Source organism: Schistocerca nitens, chromosome 1 (genome assembly GCF_023898315.1).
Source record: "Schistocerca nitens isolate TAMUIC-IGC-003100 chromosome 1, iqSchNite1.1, whole genome shotgun sequence".
NCBI lineage: Eukaryota > Metazoa > Arthropoda > Insecta > Orthoptera > Acrididae > Schistocerca > Schistocerca nitens.
The window spans coordinates 1,091,912,580-1,091,933,436 of record NC_064614.1 but is presented as its reverse complement, the minus strand read 5'-3'; the positions used below and the strand labels follow the sequence as shown (position 1 = coordinate 1,091,933,436).

The 20,857-nt window shown below is 44.0% G+C and overlaps 1 protein-coding gene across 3 annotated transcripts in view; it reads left to right on the top strand.

Annotated features, from left to right (window-relative positions):
• LOC126198598 (uncharacterized) overlaps positions 1–20,857 on the top strand; it is a 236,137-nt gene that overhangs the window by 11,053 nt on the left and 204,227 nt on the right. For all 3 annotated transcript variants that reach the window (XM_049935067.1, XM_049935060.1, XM_049935052.1), the window contains exon 2: positions 17,338–17,534. In XM_049935067.1, coding sequence (XP_049791024.1) covers positions 17,338–17,534 — 197 coding nt within the window. The remainder of the gene's footprint in view (positions 1–17,337; positions 17,535–20,857) is intronic.

Below are 20,857 nucleotides of genomic sequence, written 5' to 3'. Positions count from 1 at the left end.
TCTCTAGCAACTTTAGTGATTACTATGAAATTGCTTTCCAGCTGAAAACACAGTTGATAAGAGGCACAACTAAAGAAGCTAAGAGATGGTTGGTAAATGTATCAGAATCACAAATGGCAGGAGAAAGAAATCCCACAAATACAGAAAAAATAGTGACATATGTTCAGATGTACAGGAGAGTAATAAGCCAGACAAAATACCATTCTGAACCTTGAGAGCAAGGGTGTTATTGTTCTGCAACATATTGCAAATCTTTTCAGGTGTTACTATGTAGATATTACATAAAATTTAATAGAGACAAAGGAGATAGTAGAAACAAACTACACTCTTCTTCCTCACCAGTCTATATATGTGAAATAGTACCAGATGAAATATCCATGATGCATCAACTTTTAAGAAAATGTCAACTGGAATTGATATTAATCCAGATTACATCATAACACATTATATTACATTTCAGTGCATCTTGCTGATATTGTCCATTTTTCTGACAGGCACATTTCCAGACTGTAAAAATTGTTAAAGTTGTCCTTATTCATAAGAAAGGGAGCGAATGAAGTATAGAAAACTGTCATTATCAGGGTTTAGAAAAATCATACAAAAAGGAATTTATCATAGGGTAATGAAATTTCTGGACAAAAGCAAAATTCTCACTGATACTCAACATGGATTCAGAAAAACAAATAGAGGTGTAGTGACATCTTCAATTTAATGTAAAATGCCGTAGAAACAGTGCACAAAAACAAAATGCCATTGGCATTCCTTTAGACTTATTTAAAGCCTTCAATGTTCCTGAGTGCAACATAGTGTTGGAGAAGCTCCATATAAAGGTGTCCCAGGAGTAATGGTCAGTATTCAGAGATACAACAGGAATGATTATTCAGAGCAAAATAGTCTAGTAATCATAAACTCTAAATACATACCTCAAGAATTATGAGCACTTCATCTTCGATACTGTGAAACAAGTTTCATTTACTGCAACTTTGCTTTCCATACTTTGGGAGGAGGTTCTGTGGGCCAAAACAAGAAAAAAAGTGTCAAGTAAACATGGAGTCTAAAATGCACACTTCGAGATCTGTGAACACTTACCCTGTAGAAGGGGTGTGTTTCACAGAAGAGAAGCAAGTGGATGAAAAACACACTTAATGTTATATCTGTTGAGGGTCTTTCTGATTCTTGAAGACATGCTGTCAGAATGTGGCAAGAAGGTCATTGCAGTTGCCTCCAAGTCATTATTCATCCCTTCACATTGACCATAATGAATTATGCACCTGTTTATCGGAATGACCCTTCTGGAGAACCCCAAGAAGGCTTCTCTCTCTTTTGTGAGTACATGCTTGGCCATCACAGGACCCTGGCTGTTGCAGTGCTGCTTCCTTTTCTTTTCTTTAAATCTATCCATCAATTATTCTTTTTCCCCATCTGCCTTTGAATTGGATGGTACTATTCTTGGTGCTGATTGTACTTGGATTTGGTTTGTGATTTTGAACACTCATATTCTTCCCTTCCAGCACACTACAACTTTTCACTTTTAACTAAATAGCCCCTCTAGTTGGGTTTGACCTGCTGTTTCTTTTCCAGATTTTGCAGAAGTGTGGACTGTATGGGGAAGGTTGTCCAACACGACATATATTCACATTTATGCCTTTCTGTCTTTGTACCCTGCCTTTCTTGTGAACATTCTACACCATAATCCAGCGTGTGATAGCCATTGTGTGTGTGTGTGTGTGTGTGTGTGTGTGTGTGTGTGTGTGTGTGTGTGTGTGTGTGTGTGGGTGGGTGGGTTTGGGGAGGGGGGGGGGTCAAGAGATTGCACTGTTGGTGCCTTAGCTGCTGGAAACTCCCCATTCATGCCAATCAGTATGTGCCTGCCATGTCTGGTGCAAGAAGACTCCAAGCAATAGTTTATTGGCCAGGTAACCATTGTTGTAGGTGATGACACCCCTGGGGAGAGCCCTCATTCAGAGGTAAATTTTCTTCTGCCGGTGGCTGCACAGCCCCAGTAATCTCTTCTGTAGGTAAGACTGCAACACAGAGAAATGTGACCCCCAAAATGTTTCCTTCACTGGCTACTCTGTGGGAGGAAGAAGAAATATTTACCCCAGTACTTACTTGTTCAAGGATCAATGAGAATTTTTTTTTTTTTACTAAAATTCCACTGTTCTTTGTTGAACACCTCAAGGACAGGTTTGGGGAAGAAGTAGCAATTTAAAAAATGAAAAGTGGCTCCTTTCCGATTAAAATGGCCTCCCTTGGTCAGTCATGGGTACCGCTCACCTGTTACAAGCTGGGTGACATTCTTCTAACTGTAACTCCATAACAGTCTCAGTATGGTATAAGGTATCATCTTCCACCGCGATCTCATTTTGCAGGCGGATGGCAAGTTGGTTGTCAGTTTCGAGTGACAGGATGTGCATTTTGTCTGTCATGTCCAGCTGGAACCAAATAAAATAGAGTTGATATTGGAGCTTTCAGCTTTCATCTTAGTCTTTGAAGATGAGTCACTGCCTGGAAAGTTCAAGGTTATTGTGTATCAATGCAATGTGGAGCCATATACCCCCCCACCCCCCACCCCCTCTCATGTGCTGCTACAAATGCAAGTGTGTCAGGCACATGTCTTCACGTTGCAGCAGCAGTCCCATCTGTAAGGATTGTGGACATCGGTTGCACATGAATGCTCTTTGTGCCCCTCTGGACTACACCATCTTCCAAAGGAAAAAGAAAATCAAAGAGTTCGAGGCTCTTGGTCGAATTACATATGAAGAGGCCAAGAAGAAATATGGTCATCTCCATCCTACATACATGTCCGTGTTGTCTGTCAGGCCCTTGGGGCCACTAAACTGCATCTGCTTTCCAGGTAGGTTTGGGCCAACCTCTTCCTGCTTCCCTGACTCCACCTTTGGGAGTGTTTACTTCTTGCCCACTGGGGACATGAGTCTGCATCCCCCGGCAGGAGAAGCAGTGCCCTACTCCAGCATTTTTTACCAGGAAGGAGTCAGTTGGGACACTATCTCCCCATGAATCTGCTTATCTACAACCAGACGCCAACCAGCACGAGCCACAAATCGTAGGACATTGCATTGCTCATCTGTCGCAGAACCTGTGGCAGACAAACCTTCACAGACATTGGAATCATGTAAGGGGAAAGAGGACAAGAAGCAGTCCTCCAAATAGGCGGTTCCAGTGGCCCCCGTGTCGCACATTATTCCTCTTTATCTGAGATGGTGTCCCTAGTGGCCCCTGCCCACTCCACATCCTACCCTCCCCCCCTCCCTGCCACTGTCTTCCAACCCCCCCCCTTCCACACACACACACACACACACACACACACACACACACACACGCACACACACGCACTGTGGTTTGGAACCAATGTATAATGTCTCCACAAGATACTGATAGCAAGATCCTCCAGCAGAACTGTAGCAGTTTTGCCACTACCTGGGTGAGTTACGATGTCTCACATGAATTTCCCCCATTTTTTTTCGCATCCTCCTCCAGGAAACTTGTTTCCCATCAATGCAGACCCCTGCCCTCCGCAGCCGTCACTGCAAAGTTTTCACGATCCGGGATACTGAATGGCACACCCTCTGTACACCAAATAAACTCCGTGTTATCAAGGAGACAACAAATGTCTGGTGGTAATCCATGCGAACCACTCGCAGGGAATCTGTTGTCCTTTGCCGGCTCCGTATTGGCCTTACGTGGCTACGACATGGTCATGTCCTCCGTCACGAGGACCCACCTCGGTGTCGCTGTGGCTCCCCTATGACTGTTGTTTACATCTTGATTGACTGCCCAATTTTAGCCAGTCTGCATCGGAATTTTACGCTTCCCAGCACCCTGCTTACGGTGTTGGGCAACAATGCCTCAACAGCAGATTTAGTTTTACGCTTTATTCTTGAGGTTTTTTTTATTGTGCCATCTAAGGGTGGGTGTCTGGCCTTCTTTCCAAGGCCTCCACATTCCCTCCATTTTAATTCTCTGTCACCCTTTCATTGCATTTGTTTGTCTTGGTGTTCCTCTTTTCTTTGAGTGCCTCATCAGCAGATTTAGTTTTACGCTTTATTCTTGAGGGTTTTTTTATTGTACCATCTATGGGCAGGCGTCTGGCCTTCCTCCACCTTCCCTCCATTTTAATTCTCTGTCACCCTTTCATTGCATTTGTTTGTCTTAGTGTTCATCTTTTCCTTGAGTGTATTCATCTCACTTTGTTTTTTTGGGCTGGACATTTTAGTGTGTTGCAGAGTGGCTGGCTCATCCTCTTTTATTCTTATGATCAGCCAGCCCAGACCATCTGCTCTCTGACTTTAGTACCTTCGTCAACTTTTCCTTGTGGTATACGTTTTCCCCTTTTCGTGTTCGTTTCTTTTGTTTTCTCTTTCATTGTGGTTCCCCATTCGTTTTAACCCCTTTTACTTGCTTGAACTAAATTTGGGTGTTGTCTTACCTAGCACCTTGTTTGCTCCAGGAAAAAAGGACAGATGACCTTGTAGTTTTGTCCCTTTACACCCCAAACTAACTAACTAGCCAACCAACCAACTAACTGAAGGAAACTTGATAGTCACACCTTAATATTCTTTGCAGCCTCAGTAACACCAGGTGGAGCACAGGATGCTGTATACTCTTGTGGCTCTACGGAGCTTTGATTCTGTCCCATCTTGATTATGGGAGTGAGGTATATGGCTTGGCAACACCTTTCCGCATTGCAGATGCTGCAATCTGTACAACATTGTAACATCCAACTTGTGACAGTGCCAGTCCTGTGAAAAGCCCACTTGCAGAAGCTGGAATCACCCCCCCCCCCCACCCCATTCTGTCCATCCCCCCACCCCCCACCCTATATATCAAACAACCACAATTGCTGCTCTGCTACACACATCTGAACTACCATGTTCTTTTTGCTGGTAGGGAGGTCCACCTCTCACAACAGAGGCACAGGGCTTGAATCATGATTGCATTTCTATAGGAGATGTATCCATTGAAAACCTACTACCCCATAGTCATTTCTTATTAAGGAGTAATCGTGTATGCCTCTATGGTGTGTAGCCATCTTCAAATCTGCCTTGATCTATGCTTTTTACCAAAAGACAGAGTTGACCTCATGGTTTTTTGCCACCTGTTCGTGGCCATCCTTGATTCGAATCTAGGTACGGAAGTGCTATGACCTTATGGCTCTATGGTCAGTGGATGAACTAGCTTTGCCTATACACGTGCAGGGCACGGTGAACTATGCACCCTGCCAAACGGACACAGTGTATTCACTGCAGAATTGATAGCCATCACTTGAGTCCTCAGCCTTCAATCTTAAACTGCTGAGACAGTTTTACCTCCTGAGTATTCTTCAGGCTATCGGCCGGTACTACCCTCGACACCCATTGTTTTGTGGCCATATGGGATCTGCTTTGTGACCTGCGCCAAACTGGATGGTTGGTTGTTTTTCTCTGGAGCCCAGATCATATTGGGATCCCAGGGAACGAACATGCTGACCCATTGGCCAAGTTGGCTGACTTAGGAGATGGTGATACAGGAAAAGGACCTTCAGTCCACTCTATGCCATCAATTGTTGGAGATTTCGAATGCATTGGTGTGCCTGGTTGCTCTGAATAAACTGTGAACAAGAAAGAAGGAGTTCATGACCATGTGGCAGTCTTTCTTTCGTGTTTCTCACAGTGACTCTACTGTTCTCTGTCAGCTTCGCATTGGCCACACCTGCCGACCCATGCCCATATCCTCGAAAGTGAGGATCCACCCCACTGCCAGTGTGCTGCGTGTCTGAGCATGTCCCCATCCTGCTGGACTACCCTAATTTGGCCACCTTAAGGCAAAATGTTGAGGTTGGTGACACGCTGCATCTGGTGCTAGTGGACAGTGATCAAGTGGTTAGTCTGGTTTTATATTTTACATGTCAAGGTGGTTTATATTCCTCTTTTTGTGGTAGGCTTCATTAGCCTCATTTGCTGCTTGAGGGATTGGGAGGGTGCTCTGTTGCCTGCTCTGACCCAGGGGACCATGGCTATCTTTTCTCAGTGGTCAGGCCTAGCTCTTGCCCTTCCCACCTTTTTAATTCTTCTTATTCTTTTACATTTGTCATCAGTTTACTGTCTTGTGATTGTTGTTCTCCTTTCTGAGATTTAACCACTTACCTGTGTTGCTAGTTTTCTTGTGATAATGCTAGGTGGGGAAGCACCAGTTAGATGCAGAAGGTGCATCTCCTGTCACATATCATGTCCCAGAGGTCTCGAGCTGCTTTTCTCTCACTTATACATTCTTCTACCTCTTTGTTTTCTTGATTCTCAGATAAGGTCAGGTTCATTGGGATTTGTCTTCTGTGCCCTTCCTCTCTGGGAAGTGTTCCTGGCTCGACACACAAATGATTGAGGGACCGATGACTTCATAGTTTGCTCCCTTTTACCTCACCCATCCATCCTTCCGTTGGAACACTGGTCTTAGGTGTTGCAACTCACCTGGAAGGCTGTCGGAGTCTGAGACTGCATGTGCTCCGTGTACCAGGGAGCATAAGACCCTATAACATTATGCACAGTGATGATGTCGTTTGGCCTGGAAAAATAACTCTGTGTGAGTCGGTTTCCGACAAGTGCTGTCTTCCAGTGTTTTGCAGGCTTTTGTTTTAACCATGTCATCCAGAAATGGTAGCCATCATTTTCCACTTCCTCGATGAACTTAATACTCAAGTGGAGATAGTTCAGATGCTAGGAGGAACATAGGTAGTGTTGCCGTTCCACAAAGCCACATCATAAATATGTTGTCAATGTACTGCCAGAAGCAGGAAGGTTGGAAAATTGCTGAGTGCATGTGACGGTCACATTTTCCTAAGAGATGTCTTAACACATAAGTAAGATATTTAGCCAAACACTTGGTAGTCACTCAAGTGTTACTTAATATGGGGTGAAGAGGCGATCCATCCTTGTGAATTTTCAGTAGCCCACATAGTCCAGGGAGAACAACCTGTTGGTGTAGGACCTTGACGACATTCGCCCAAATAAAACTGCTCATGAGGAGCGCTAGATTTTTTCTCCGAATCTTGCCAGTCTGGTCCTCTTCAAGCTTGTGGTACGCTTAGGGAAGGAAAGGCTGTGTCCCATGGAGCTCCTCCAACAGTGGTTTTATTACAGGTACAGCAGTCGTGCATTTCCTGATCTGCGGACTGGCTAGCGCCGTCTGACCTTTGCCACCTGACCTCTTCTACCATAAACTCTGGGCACGCTGCAGGAACTGTTATCAGGTGTGGTAGTGGAACATTGTGTGTTTTGGAGAATGGGAGTCTTGACTTCACTGCCTAGACTACAAGGGTCTTTTGTGGGTAACCTCCATGACACCTGCCCCCCTCCCCCTCCCCCTCCCCGAAGTTATATAAGGATTGCTTAGGCATTTATTTCCCTAGAGGCCTCTGGGATCCTTGTGGAGTGACGATCCTTGTGGAGTGACTTCAGTTCACATCTACTCCTGACAAAATGGGTGTACCAGCAGGTAATAGCTACACCCACCCAACAAGGAGAGTTTGGTTGGTCAGTATGCCTGAGAAGAAGCCTCAGATTTACAGTAATAATACACTAATCTGCCACAACACTTTAATTGTATTCAAGAAAACAGAGGAAACCTTTGAGAAGGTGTAACTTTTTACAAGGCATTAAAGGATATTGTTGGATCCTTTGAAAAAGTATTTAACTACTTCATAATGCCATGTCAAACCAAGAAACTTAAGCTTTTGGGATGCAAGTGCTTGAGTACCCTGTTGTGGTTGACTTGCATAACACTGTTAACTTCTGTAAGGGTGCCTATCTGCTCCGTTATAATGGACACAGACCTAAAGAGTTATGTAAAGAGTAGAAAAATAAGGGTATCAAGAACATGCGGATCTATGTGAGGAGAATTAGTGGCACACTGGAAAAAACTGTAACATTTATTGTAATTTTCACCTGAACATATTCTCGTATGCTGTATCCACCTTAAGGTTTGGCAATTTGTTCCCAACCCATTGCGATGCTCCAAATGTCAAAGATTTGTTCTTACCACTAAGATATGTAACGGGAGGGCTATGAGTGGAAAGTGTAGAGAGTCAATTCTTGAATAGACACTTCCTATGAAATGTATAAGCTGTCCCGGGGTTCACGCACTGAAGAACAGGAAGTGTGGTGTATATAATGAGAAAAGGAGAACAAAGGAATTGAGTCACTAGGTGCACACCCTATGATGAAACCATAAAAGCTTTCAAAGCTATGCAGCCTCCAATGTTTCTTACTTCCTTTGCATTGTCTCTTGAGAAGCCAGTCGCCAAGTGTGATGCCTCCACCACAGATTCAAGTACAAGTATATACACTTGTCAGTATACTCACTGGGGGAAAAGCTACACTTGAACCTGAAATCATTCAGAATCCACAAATGATGGAACTGGAGCCTCAGCCTCATATCACCACCAGAAGCCCATAAAGCCATTCCCTCTGCTCATGCACATGATTACCCCCATAAGTAAGGAAAAACATCAAATCAAAAGTTGTTCAAATTCAAAGAAAGTGGCAGAAAAATCTTTGGATCAGTTAGTACGTCAGTTAGCAACATTGCTTTCCATTGCTGATGTTATGGTTAATGACAGGTATCCTTATGGAGAAACCAGAAAACTGGGATCCATCTCACGTTCCCCCTGTTTTCTTGGGTAAGTCACCACAATGGGGGGAATAGGACAAAGACAACCATCACTAATCAATGGCTCCAACAGGGACTTCCCTGTTTCAGTGTATCTTAAATGGATACCAATCACATTTGGAAGAATTGCAGCTCCAGGCTGAGGAGAGACTGTTCTGCATGTACTTACAAGAAACTCATTTTAAAGTCACCGACACACCTCTATTAAGGGGCTACCACACCTACAGGAAGAACGATGGTACTGGAGACTGGGCTTAGGGTTGAGTGGTTGTTTTTATTGATGACAGATGCCAATCCTTTCCCGTCCCTCATGCCACAACTGTACAAGCAGTTGCATTTGGAATTCTCACACCAGTTAGTATTTTCTTTATATTTTCCACTTCGAGATCCATTGGATGCAAATGTATTAACAGAACTCCTTCGGGCACTCTCCCGCCCATTCTTTCTTATGGGTGACTTCAGTGCACACAGTGTGCTTTGGGGCACAGGTACCATTTGCTCCAGGTTTTGAATTATGGAGTACTGCATCCATACAGAGACTATCTGCCTTTTGAACTGTGGTCAGATGACACACTTTTCTACTGCTACATTGATGTTCGTTTTTGCTTCCCAGTTATTGCTGACTCAGTTCAGTCGAAGTAGCCACAGATATGCATTTTAGTGACAAATTTCCAGTATGGATTTGTTTGCTGTCATGGACGATGGTCAATAGGAGCTGCGAAGATGGATGGTTCAAAGGGCAAATTGGTTGCGATACCGTCAGCAGGCCACCTTTGAACAAAAGGATTGTGCCCAAGAGATGGTTTGCCATGTCACATGTGTGGTCCAACAAGCAGTTGCAGATTCTATTCCTCAGTCCAGCCATCGCCTCAGAAGATGCTTGTGCCTTGGTGGAATGACAAGTGTCAGTCGTCCATTGGAGCCAGGCAATGCAGCTTTCGAACACCATCTACCTTCAGAAAAATTTCTTCCTTCCTGCAAGAGCACAAGTGAGGCAAGTGATAAAAGAACAGAAGAGCAACTCCGGAAGGAATTTGTGGCTTCCATTAATTGGTCAACTGACACTGTGTAAGTTCAGGTCTCAAAAAGGTGGGTTTCAAGTAAAGGCAGTACACCTCCTCCTATGGCCGTGTTGAAAAATGGAGTCTTTGTGGATGTTTCTAGAGACATGATTTTTTACTGTGAGGGCACTTATGACCTCAGCTGTTTTGCAGAGATTCTGAGGCTGTGTAGAGAAGAGGTCTATAATCTTTCATTCTCCATGTGGAAATTGGAAACAGCTCTGTCCACGGTCAGATACACTGCTCCATGACTGAATTAGATTCATTATACTGGGCTCTGTCACCTGTGCCCTGGAGCCAAAGGCAAGCTTCTGTCTTACTTCAGTCAGATCTGGTTTGGTAGACAGTGGCCCAAGACTTGGAAGAAGGCAAAATTATTTTGATTATGCAGACCAGACAAGGCGCACACTGGCCCTAACAGTTACTGGAGTGCAGCCCTTACCAGTTTTATGGGTTGAGTGTATGGTCAACAGCTGCCTCACCTTTGCTACTCCCAGTGCTGTCTCAGGCACTACCTCTCTGTCCTTGATAATGTAATACAGGTTAATGTGATACAGGAACTCTCTTATGCCTAAATCATTTGGTTAGTATGTCTTTTGACCTCTTACGACATGATTTGGAGGTACAACATACTTCACCAACTTCACAAATGGGGACTATGTGGATGCCTGCCACCTCTTATCCAATCTTTCCGTGAGGAACAGTGCCATCCACAACTAGAACTCTACATCAATGATCAGTTATTCATTGTGATGGAGTCTTGTAATTTTCTGGCACTGGTCTTCGATGCCCAGTTGACGTGGTTTCCCCATCTTCCACAACTAGAACTCTACATCAATGATCAGTTATTCATTGTGATGGAGTCTTGTAATTTTCTGGCACTGGTCTTCGATGCCCAGTTGACGTGGTTTCCCCATCTTCGCCAACTTAAACAAATGTGCTGGTCACGCCATAATACACTATGCTGCCTCAGTAACACCAACTGGGGTGCAGACTGTTCTACACTCTTGTGGCTCTACAAAGCTCTGATCCTGTGCCATATTAATCATGGGAGTGTGACATGCGGCTTGGCATCACCTTCAGCATTATGGATGCTCGACCTGATACACCACTGTTGGGTCCAGGTGATGACAGTTGCTTTTTGGACCAATGCTGTGAACAGACTACTTGCAGAGGCTGAGGTACCTCCACTACAGTTCGTATGCCAACTGCTGCTCAACTATGCTATACACATTCACTGCTCCTCTGTGCATCAGAACTACCGTGTCTTCTTTCCTGACAGAGAGATCCAGCTCCCACAACAGTGCACCAGAACTGCATCAGGCTATCGACCAGTACTACCTTCAACAAACATTGGTTTTGGCTGTCCAGGATCTCCTTTCTTACTCCATCAAGCTGGATTGTTGGCTATCTGTGTCAAGGCACCAGGTCACATTGGGATCCCAGGGAATGAACATGCCGATGTGTCGGCCAAGTTGGCTACCAAGATTCCGACTTTGAAGGTGGAGGTACCGGAATGGGTCTGTTGACTATGCCATCAATTGTTGGAGGCTTGGAACACAGATTGGTTTGTCCTGGTTTCTCTGAACAAACTGCTTGTCGTGGGGGTGTGCTGTTCTGTCGACTTCACATTGGCCACACTTGGCTGACCCATGGCCATATCCTATGATGTGAGGATCCACCCTGTTGTTGGTGTGGTGCCCATCTGACAGTGGTTCACATGCTACTGGACTGCCCCAATTTGGCCACCCTGCGGCAAGACCTTAAACTTGCTGAAAAGCTGCCTCTGGTGCTAGCAGACAATGCCATCGAGCTGATCTGGTTTTTCATTTTACCTCCCCCCCTGTGGGTCCAGGGATTATAATAGGTCTGTCTTAAGAGACGACTAAAAGGAGCCTCACATGTTTGTGCCTTTATTTGATGATCCGCTGTAGGGTTTGACCTCCATTTGTTCAAAATTTTCTCGAAGAGCAAGTCATTTGGGGAAGAGCACCTTATATGGTGCATAGTGTCCTTCACGTGCTGAGACCTGTCGCAGACTTTGTCAGTGTGGATCTGCACTTCCACTCATTCTCCAGTGTTGGGTGAGGTCACCCTCCTGGGTGCATTTTCCCTCATCCTCTGTGCAGTGTCGCTTTGTGCATTGTTGTGCATTGTTTGTGCCTGATATCCATCACAATAGCCAGTCCATTGTGGTGGGCCATGTTGCCTGTTGGTTGTACCCGCTTGACCACACAGGGATCGCTCTGCTGATGCCTGTAATGTTAACTCCCCACGTATGCTGAAGAGTAGATGCCCGTCACCCTGGGCCATTTTGACACCTGGCAATGGCCATCATGCCAGGTGGCTTTTGCTGCAGCTGGGTGGTCCCCGTGGGAGGGCCCCTGGTCGGAGTGGGTGGCATCAGGTTGGATGGCATGCCATGAAGCATAGCACGTCATCTCTTGCTGGTGGTCAAACACCAGCAGTCTCTAAGTGGTCGAGGTCTAACTTGAGCGCTAAGAAATATGCCCCCCCCCTCCCCTCCCCCCCCCCCCCCCCAAGCCACACCATGGGATGAATGCCAGGCTAAAGTGGCAGTGAAGCTTATTCATCCCTTACTGTACGAGAGTTGGTATGGAATCTTTCTTGTCAATGAAACCTCAGTTTTTTGTGGAGCATATAGAGGACAAGTTTGGGGAGGTGGAGGGCTTGTTCAAAATGCACTCAGGGTCGGCAGTCTTGATCAAAACAGCATCCTCTGCCCAGTCACGGGCACTACTAGCCTGTGACAAGCTGGGGGATGTTTCTGTTTGCATCACACCCCAAAGAGCTTAAATATGGTCCAGGGTATCATATTTCACAGGGACCTTCTCTTGCAGTCTGACGATGAGCTGCGCGCCAATTTAGAGCAGCGAGGTGTCCATTTTGTCTGGTGCATCCACCCGCATTTGAGGGATAATCAGGTTGTCACCATTGCCTTCATCTTGGCCTACGAGGGTGACACATTACCCGAGAAGGTCAAGGTGATGGTCTACTGCTGTGACGTCAAGCAATACATCCCTCCCCCCTCGATGCAGTGTCTTAAGTGCTGGAAGTTTGGTCATATGTCTTCCCTCTGTACTTCCAGTGTCACATGTTGAGATTGTGGATGCTCATCACATCCCAATACTCCATCTGCCTCTCCTCCCATCTGTGTCAACTGTGTAGAGCACCGATTGCCTTGCTCGCTTGACTGCAGGATTCTCCAGAAAGAAAGGAAAATCATGGGGTTCGGGACCCTGATCTACACTGAGGCTAAGAGGAAATTTGAACGCCTACACCCTGTACATATGAAATCGTCTCACACTGCCACTACAACAGTTCTAGGCCCATCAGCTCCGCCAACCCCAGTCACCTCTCAGAGCCAGAAGCCTACACCTGCCGCATTGAGGGTGGGGGGCACTTCCCTTCCTGTTGCTCCTGCACCACCTACTTTGGGAACAACCCCCACCTCCCAACCATCGGGAATATCAGTCCCCACTTCTCTGCCAGTGAAGTGTAAATCTTCTTCGGCTCCTCTCGATAGGTTGGAAAGGGTCTCTTGGGTCACTCCCTTCCCAGGTTTCTGCTAGTGGGAAAGATGACACCCGCCAGTGACTGAAGAGCCCAAAAGCAGCTGGTCGTAGGGCTTCACACTAATCCTCAGTCCCGGAGACTGAATCAGTGATGTCCTCCCAGCCAAGGAAAACCTAAGGATCAGCAAGAGAAGTCCAAAAAGAAGATCCCAAAGACCAAGGGAATTGTGGTGGCATTCATACCACCACTACCTACAAGCTCTGCGTCTGCAGATGAGGTGCAGATTCTGGCATTCGCTGAGGACCTATATCTCGCCGGACCCTCAGACACAATGTATATAGACTGATCAGGCAATAAGTTGTTGGCAGCAGGTGACCCTGAGGTGTAAACTGCTTCATTGAATGTTCCGTGCTTTCCCAGTCTCACGATGACATCATCCTCCAGTGGAATTGCGCCGGTTTTTTTCATCGCCTGGCTGAGCTGCGGCAACTGTTAAGCTTTACACCTGCTATCTGCATTGCTCTCCAAGAAACCTGGTTCCCAGCAATGTAGACCCCTGCCCTTCGCAGCTCTAAGGGGTATTACAGGAATTGAAGCGACTACAATACAGTGTCAGGTGGAGTTTGCGTTTATGTTGGTCTGTAGTGAACATGTGCCCCTTCAAACCCCTCTTGAAGCTGTGGGTGGCAGAATAAGGACGACACAGGAAATAACAGTCTGCAGTGTATATCTTCCTACAGATGGCGCAGTATCCCTAAATGTATTAGTTGCACTAATTGATCAACTCCCTAAACCTTTCCCACTTTTGGGAGATTTTAACGCCCATAACCCCTTTTGGGGTGGCACTGTGCTTATTGGCCGAGGCAGAGATGTCGAAACTTTACTGTCTCAGTTCGACCTCTGCCTCTTAAATACTGGGGCCGCCAAACATTTGTGTGGCTCATGCTAGTCACTCAGCCATTGATTTATCAATTTGCAGTCCAGGACTTCTCCCATCTATCCACTGGAGAGCACATGACAACCTGTGTGGCAGTGACCACTTCCCCATCTTCCTGTCACTGCCCCGGCGTCAGGCCCACGGACGCCTGCCCAGATGGGCCTTAAACAAGGCATACTGGGAAACTTTCACCTCTGCTGTCGCCGTTGAATCTCCCCCACATGGGAACATCGATGTGATTTTTGAGCAAGTTACTACAACAATCCTTTCTGCAGCAAAAAATGCAATCCCTTGCTCTTCAAGGTTCCCCCGGCAAATGGTAGTCACTTTATGGTCGCCGGAAGTCGCTGAAGCAATTAAGGAGCGTCGGCGAGCTCTACAGCAGCAAAAGCAGCGCCCTTCCCTGGAGCGCCCTTTGCTGAGCACTATGTTCGAGCCTCTGCATCAGAGAATTACCCTCAGCCTTTCGCACTCTCAAGCGGTGGCTGGAAGGGAATTTCCTCTTGTTCACTACGTGCCACAGTGAATCCTATAACACCCCATTTATAGAGTGGGAGCTCCTTAGTGCCCTTGCACATTGCCCCGACACTGCTCCTGGGCCATATCAGATCCACAGTCAGATGATTAAACATCTCTATGTGACTACAAGTGACATCTCCTCGTCATCTCCAACAGGATCTGGTGCGATGGTGTCTTTCCATTGCAACGTCGGGGGAGCACCATCATTCCAGTGCTCAAACCCAGTCAAAACCCGCTTGATGTGGATAGCTACCGGCCCATCAGCCTCACCAACATTCTTTGTAAGCTGGTGGGACGTATGATGTATCAGCAGTTGGGTCCTGGAATCACGTGGCCTGCTGGCTCCAAGTCAGGACGGCTTCCACCTGGGTCGCTCTATCATTGATAATCTTGTGTCCCTCAAGTCTGCCATCCGAACAGCCTTTTCCAGATGCCAACACCTGGTTGCTGTCTTTTTTGATTTACGAAAAGCGTATTACACTACCTGGCGACATCTAATCCTTGCCACATTATACGAGTGGGGTCTAATGGCCAAGGTGAGCAGCAGTTAGCAGCTGTTTGTTGACGACACTGTGGCGCATGGGAAGGTGTCATTGGTGAGTGAGTGTTGGTGAATACAAGGTACTTAGACAAAATTTCTAGTTGGTTGAATGGCAACTTGTTCTAAATGCAGAAAAGTGTGTGTTAATGCATATGAGTAGGAAAAACACGGCATTGGTAATGTGCTGCCTGACGCAGCCACTTCAATTAAATATCTGGCCATAATGTTGGAAAGCAATATGAATGGAATGAGTACATAAAGGTGTAGTAGGAAAGGCAAATGGTCAAGTTTTAAGAAAGCGTAGCTCTCTGTAAAGGAGATGACCACATACAGAACTCTAGTGTGACCCATTCTTGGGTATTGCTTAAGTGTTTGGGAACCCCACCATGTCGGATTAAAAGAAGACACTGAAACAATTCAGAGACGAGCCATTAGATTTTTTACCGTATTGGCTCAGTGATCACATTACTGATAGGCTCAGTGATCATGTGAGTATCATGGAGATGCTTCATGAATTGAAATGCGATTTCCTGGAGGGAAGACAATGTTAAAACAATATTGAGAAAATTTAGAGAATAGGCATTTGAAACTGACTGCACAATGATTGTACTACTCCCATCATACATTTTATATAAGGACCTCGAAGATAAGAGAAATTTGGGCTTGTATGGGGTAAATATATTTGTGAGTGGAACAGGAAAGGAAACAACTAGTAGTGGCACACACCACCATGCACCATACAGTGGCAAAGTACATATATAGATATAGATAAGTTCACTTTTCTAGCTGCTTCATTTTTCACTTTCAATGCAGTTCTTCAGTCGTTCACTCAAAATCTTCCCCGCAACGGATTCCATGTACTCTACCTGTGCTGTGTAAGAACTGTGCCTCTTCTTATACTGTTCCTCAGAGGCTGGTTGTAATAGCCTAACCGTAGACATAAGGGCTGCCTGTGAACAAAGTCCACAGCAAAACCAAACCAATAGGCCAACCAATGTGCACTTCCATTGCAGCACCGCAATAGAATTACAACTGGCTCAGACAGGTCCTGGGCTGGTGTATGTGCAGTGTTCTGGTAGGCGAGGTCTTGTCAAAGAGTGCTCCTGCTTGATTGGGGTAGTAGTGCTACGGCGGTCAGCAGTAATATTGCCACAGCTACTTGATTTCCAAAGTGATGTCAGGTGATGCCACCTCAGGTAGAATAATTACATGTCTACTCTATGTTATTACTGGTTTGTTCCTCCAGAAGTCACTTTTTCTTTTGCTATGACTTGAGTTGTAGAGTGTGAGACTTAGTTTTACTTATTATGAAAGTATAACTTTTGTTTGTTACAAATTTTCTGTTGGATTTCTGCTTTGTACTATTCATTTGTTGCTTGCTTTTACTTCACAATTTCATATTCCCCTTTTGTGCTTTTTCAGTGTTCATACCAATATTGTAAGTTAATTCTGGTGGTGTTCTTTGAATATACACCCTTATTCTGTTTGTACATATGTGCAATGTGTACATTTATGTGTAAGTCAAAGGTCAATTGCTGGTTTTGCTCGGATATTTCTAGCATTCATTGCTGTTTTTCTGCATTAGTATTATTCTTTTAAAATGTCAATCTGCATCAAATCTAAAAATGAAGTCAACTGTGAACATGTTTAATAAGGAGACAGTAAGGTTGATAGAATAGTGATATACTTTGCACTGATGCTTTGTAAACCTATGTAAATAATCCTAACGTAACTGTACAACCACCTTAATTTTTGCTCTCTATGAAACCGTAGCAGATTAGACAGACAGATAACTAGAATATTTTGCACACAGTATTAGAACCTCATTACAGACATTTTTAGCCAGTTAGCACCATTGTGTTTCCAAGAATGGTCAGTGGAACTTAATATCTTACAGTTTTTTTTTTTAAAACTTCTGATCAATTCCCTGCAGTGGTTTTGTGTGACAGTTGTTGTGATCGGTGCGAGAATTTGTTTTTAATAAAAATATCTTGGAGAGTATCAAACATATTGTATAGTGTATTGGTTCACTGGAAAATATGTATCAAATAAATGTTCTTGCTTTGAACCTGTTGCAGATGAGTGGATGAATTTCTTCCGGGATGCAGGCATTCCACCAAATGTATCAGCCTCATATGCATCTAGCTTCTGTCAAAACAGAATCCATTTAAATATGGTTCTTGAGTTAAATAGGGATCTTTTGAAGGAATTGGGAGTTAATTTAATTGGTGATGCCATTGCAATATTAAGACATGCCAAATCTTTCCATGAACAGGTAAAATAACGTTTTTAGAATTTAAACATCAGTTTATCATTAGACGCAAAAGCCTTTATGAAGAATCTTTACTCAATTAGCATATTCAAAAATATATGATACTAATTTTGTACAGAATCTCTGTTAACATTACATTCCTTCGTCTCCTATGTATCCTTTGTCACATCTTTCATCATCTTCTCCTCTCTTCTTAAAAATTATTGTAAGTATCTGTTGTCATTCATATTTGGAAGTTATGTTAGGTTTTGTATTGGTAAGCTAATGTCTTGTCTTACTCTTTTGTGAGAGTCATACAAATAATGGCTTGAGGGTAACCAATAAGACTAGTGCTTTTTGCTAGTTAAGTTAGTTTCTTATTCCAGGGATCATCTGCAGAATAAATCATAATGATCTGGAATGAGCTTTTTTGCATTCAGATCACAAATTAATGTGTAATTATGGCTACATGCTGAGCATTTTTAAGTCCTTGTTTTTGTTAGACATATTGTAGCACTAGGTAAGTTATCAAAAATTTTAGTTGCAGCATTGTGATTGTGCACCCCTTTTTGTGCTAAGGTGACCTTAATGTAGAGTAATGAATGTCATTTTTCCTTCAGGTATAGTAATTATGTGTATAATTGTTCCTTCTGAACTACAGTGCATTGTTTACAATGAACTTCATGGGTTAATAAATATACTGTGAACCAGTAGTCAGAATGCCCAACTCCTTAAACAGGTGTCTACAAGATGATTATGGGTGAGCTTCATATATTATTCGTACAGCACATTTTTGAACAATGTAGACTTTCTTTCTTAAAGATGAGTTACACCAGAACATTATTCCTTGTGACATTATTTAATGAAAATATGTCCACTTACTGATTTGCTTCTCCCCAAGATTTGCAGTGATTCTAAGTGCAAATGTGGCTGTATGAAGTGAAATGATAATTAAATCAAAACCCTTGGCTGCCGACAGGTGTTGTTGATATACATCAATGGGAACAGCTGAAAATGTGTGCCCTGACTGGGATTCGAATCTGGAATCTCCTGCTTACATGGAAGACACCCTATGCATCTGAGCCACTGAGGGCACAGAGGATAGTGCAAGTGCAAGGACTTATCCCTTGCTCGCTTTCTGTGAGACCCACATTCCTAACTGTCCACAACCTACATTCGTAATGTTCCTAATACATACTAGCCCATTCACTCATTACTCGCGCCAGACTAAGCTGACGAGTCCTGTAAGAGATCGGGCAAAGCGTACACATTCGCACAGGAGGAGGTCAATGGCTGGGTAGCCTTTAACTATATATGAAGGTGGTATCTGTTCCCGAAAGAAGAGATACCATTGATGACCGTGCAGCTTCTCTAGAATGAAATGATAATTAAATCGAAACTCTTAGCTGCCGACAGGTGTTGTTGATATACATCAATGGGGACAGCTGAAATGAATGGGCAAATATCTATTAGGAATGCTACGAATGTAGGTTGTGGACAGTTGGGATTGTGGGTATCACGGGAAGTATGCAAGGGATAAGTCCTTGCAGTCACACTATCCTCTGTGCTCTCGGTGGCTCAGATGGATAGAGAGTCTGTCATGTAAGTGGTAGATCCCGGGTTTGAGTCCTGGTCGGGGCACACATTTACAGCTGTCCCCATTGATGTATATCAACAACACCTTTCGGCAGCTAAGGGTTTCGATTTAATTATCATTTCATTCTAGAGAAGCTGCACGGTCATCAATGGTATCTGTTCTTTTGGGAAGAGATACCATCTTCATATAGCTGTATGAAGTATGTGCTTTTTCCAGTTTAAATTCTCATCAATATGGACACCTAAGAATTTTAAAGTTTCCAACCTATTTATTATTTCCTTACCGTGTGTTATAATTATCATGGATGTAGCAGCTCTAGATGCAGAGAACTGAATATGTTCTGTCTTTTTAAAGCTGAGATTGAGACCATTCGCAGAAAACTTGTCAGTGATACTTTAAGAACATTGTTTACCATTTCTTCTGTTTGTGTGTGTATACTTGCATTGATTACAATAATATTGTAATCAGCAAAAAAGAACTTAAGTCTGCTTGTTGTATATTAGGTGGAGGATTGTTTACATATGAGGAAAAATAGTGGACCTAAGTTTCTCAGTAGAGCAACTCTTCTGAAACCCAAACTGTGATTTTCTGAAGATATTATTGTTGCTCAGGTGAGATACTATTCTAGAATACATCACCTTAAAAATGTTGGGAAATGGTGTTGGTAGTGAAACAGGTCGGTAGTTATTGACATCTCTCCTATCAGCCTTCTTAAACAGAGGTTTGACAACAGCATATTTCAGTCTTTCTGGAAAAGTGCCTTGAGTTAGTGATGCATTACATATTTCAGATAACAGAGGGCTTATTATGTGAGAAAAGGTCTGTAGTACTCTGTTGGAAACACCATCAAAACACCGAGTGAGGTGGTGCAGTGGTTAGCACACTGGACTAATATTCGGGAGGACGACGGTTCAAACCTGAGTCCTGATTTAGATTTTCTGTGATTTCCCCAAATTGGTTCAGGAAAATGCCGGGATGGTTCCTTTCATGGACGATTTCTGTCCCAATCCTTCCCTAATCGATGGGACTGATGAACTCGCTGTTTGGTCCCCTCCCCCAAATCAACCAAGCAATCACCAAACCAGATGAGCTTTTATGTTTGAGAGAGTATACATTTTCTAAATCTCTGAAGGAGATTCAATCGTTCATATGATTGAATTTTATGAGAGTTGCGTTTTCAGCATACTTTTGTTATTTTTCTCTTGAGCTATTTGTCACTATACATTCTACTATATTTAAGAAATGATTATTAAATATATTTGCTGCATGTGATGCATCATTTATAACCCTTCTATTCAGATCAGTAGTAATGTTGTGCTGTTCTGTGGCTGGTTGTCCATTCTCTTGTTTCACTAAATTCCATATAGCCTTAAGTCGGTAGTCAAAATTACTGATGTATGACCTGCAGCCAGCCAATGTGGCCGAGCAGTTCTAAGCGCTTCAGTCCAGAACCGCGCGACTGCTACGGTCATAGGTTCGAATCCTGCCTCGGGTATGGATGTGTGTGATGTCCTTAGGTTAGTTAGATTTAAGTAGTTTCTAAGTCTAGGGAACTGATGACCTCAAATGTTAAGTCCCATAGTGCTTAGAGCCATTTGATTTTTATGACCTGCACATTTTTTCTAGTTCACACAGTTTTATTTTGCGTTGCAGCAGCAATGTGCAGAATTGGGTTGTCATTAAACAGTAAAACCATGACAGTCAGAATGTGGACATTTTGAGAAAACTGACTTCCTTAAGTCATCCCAAA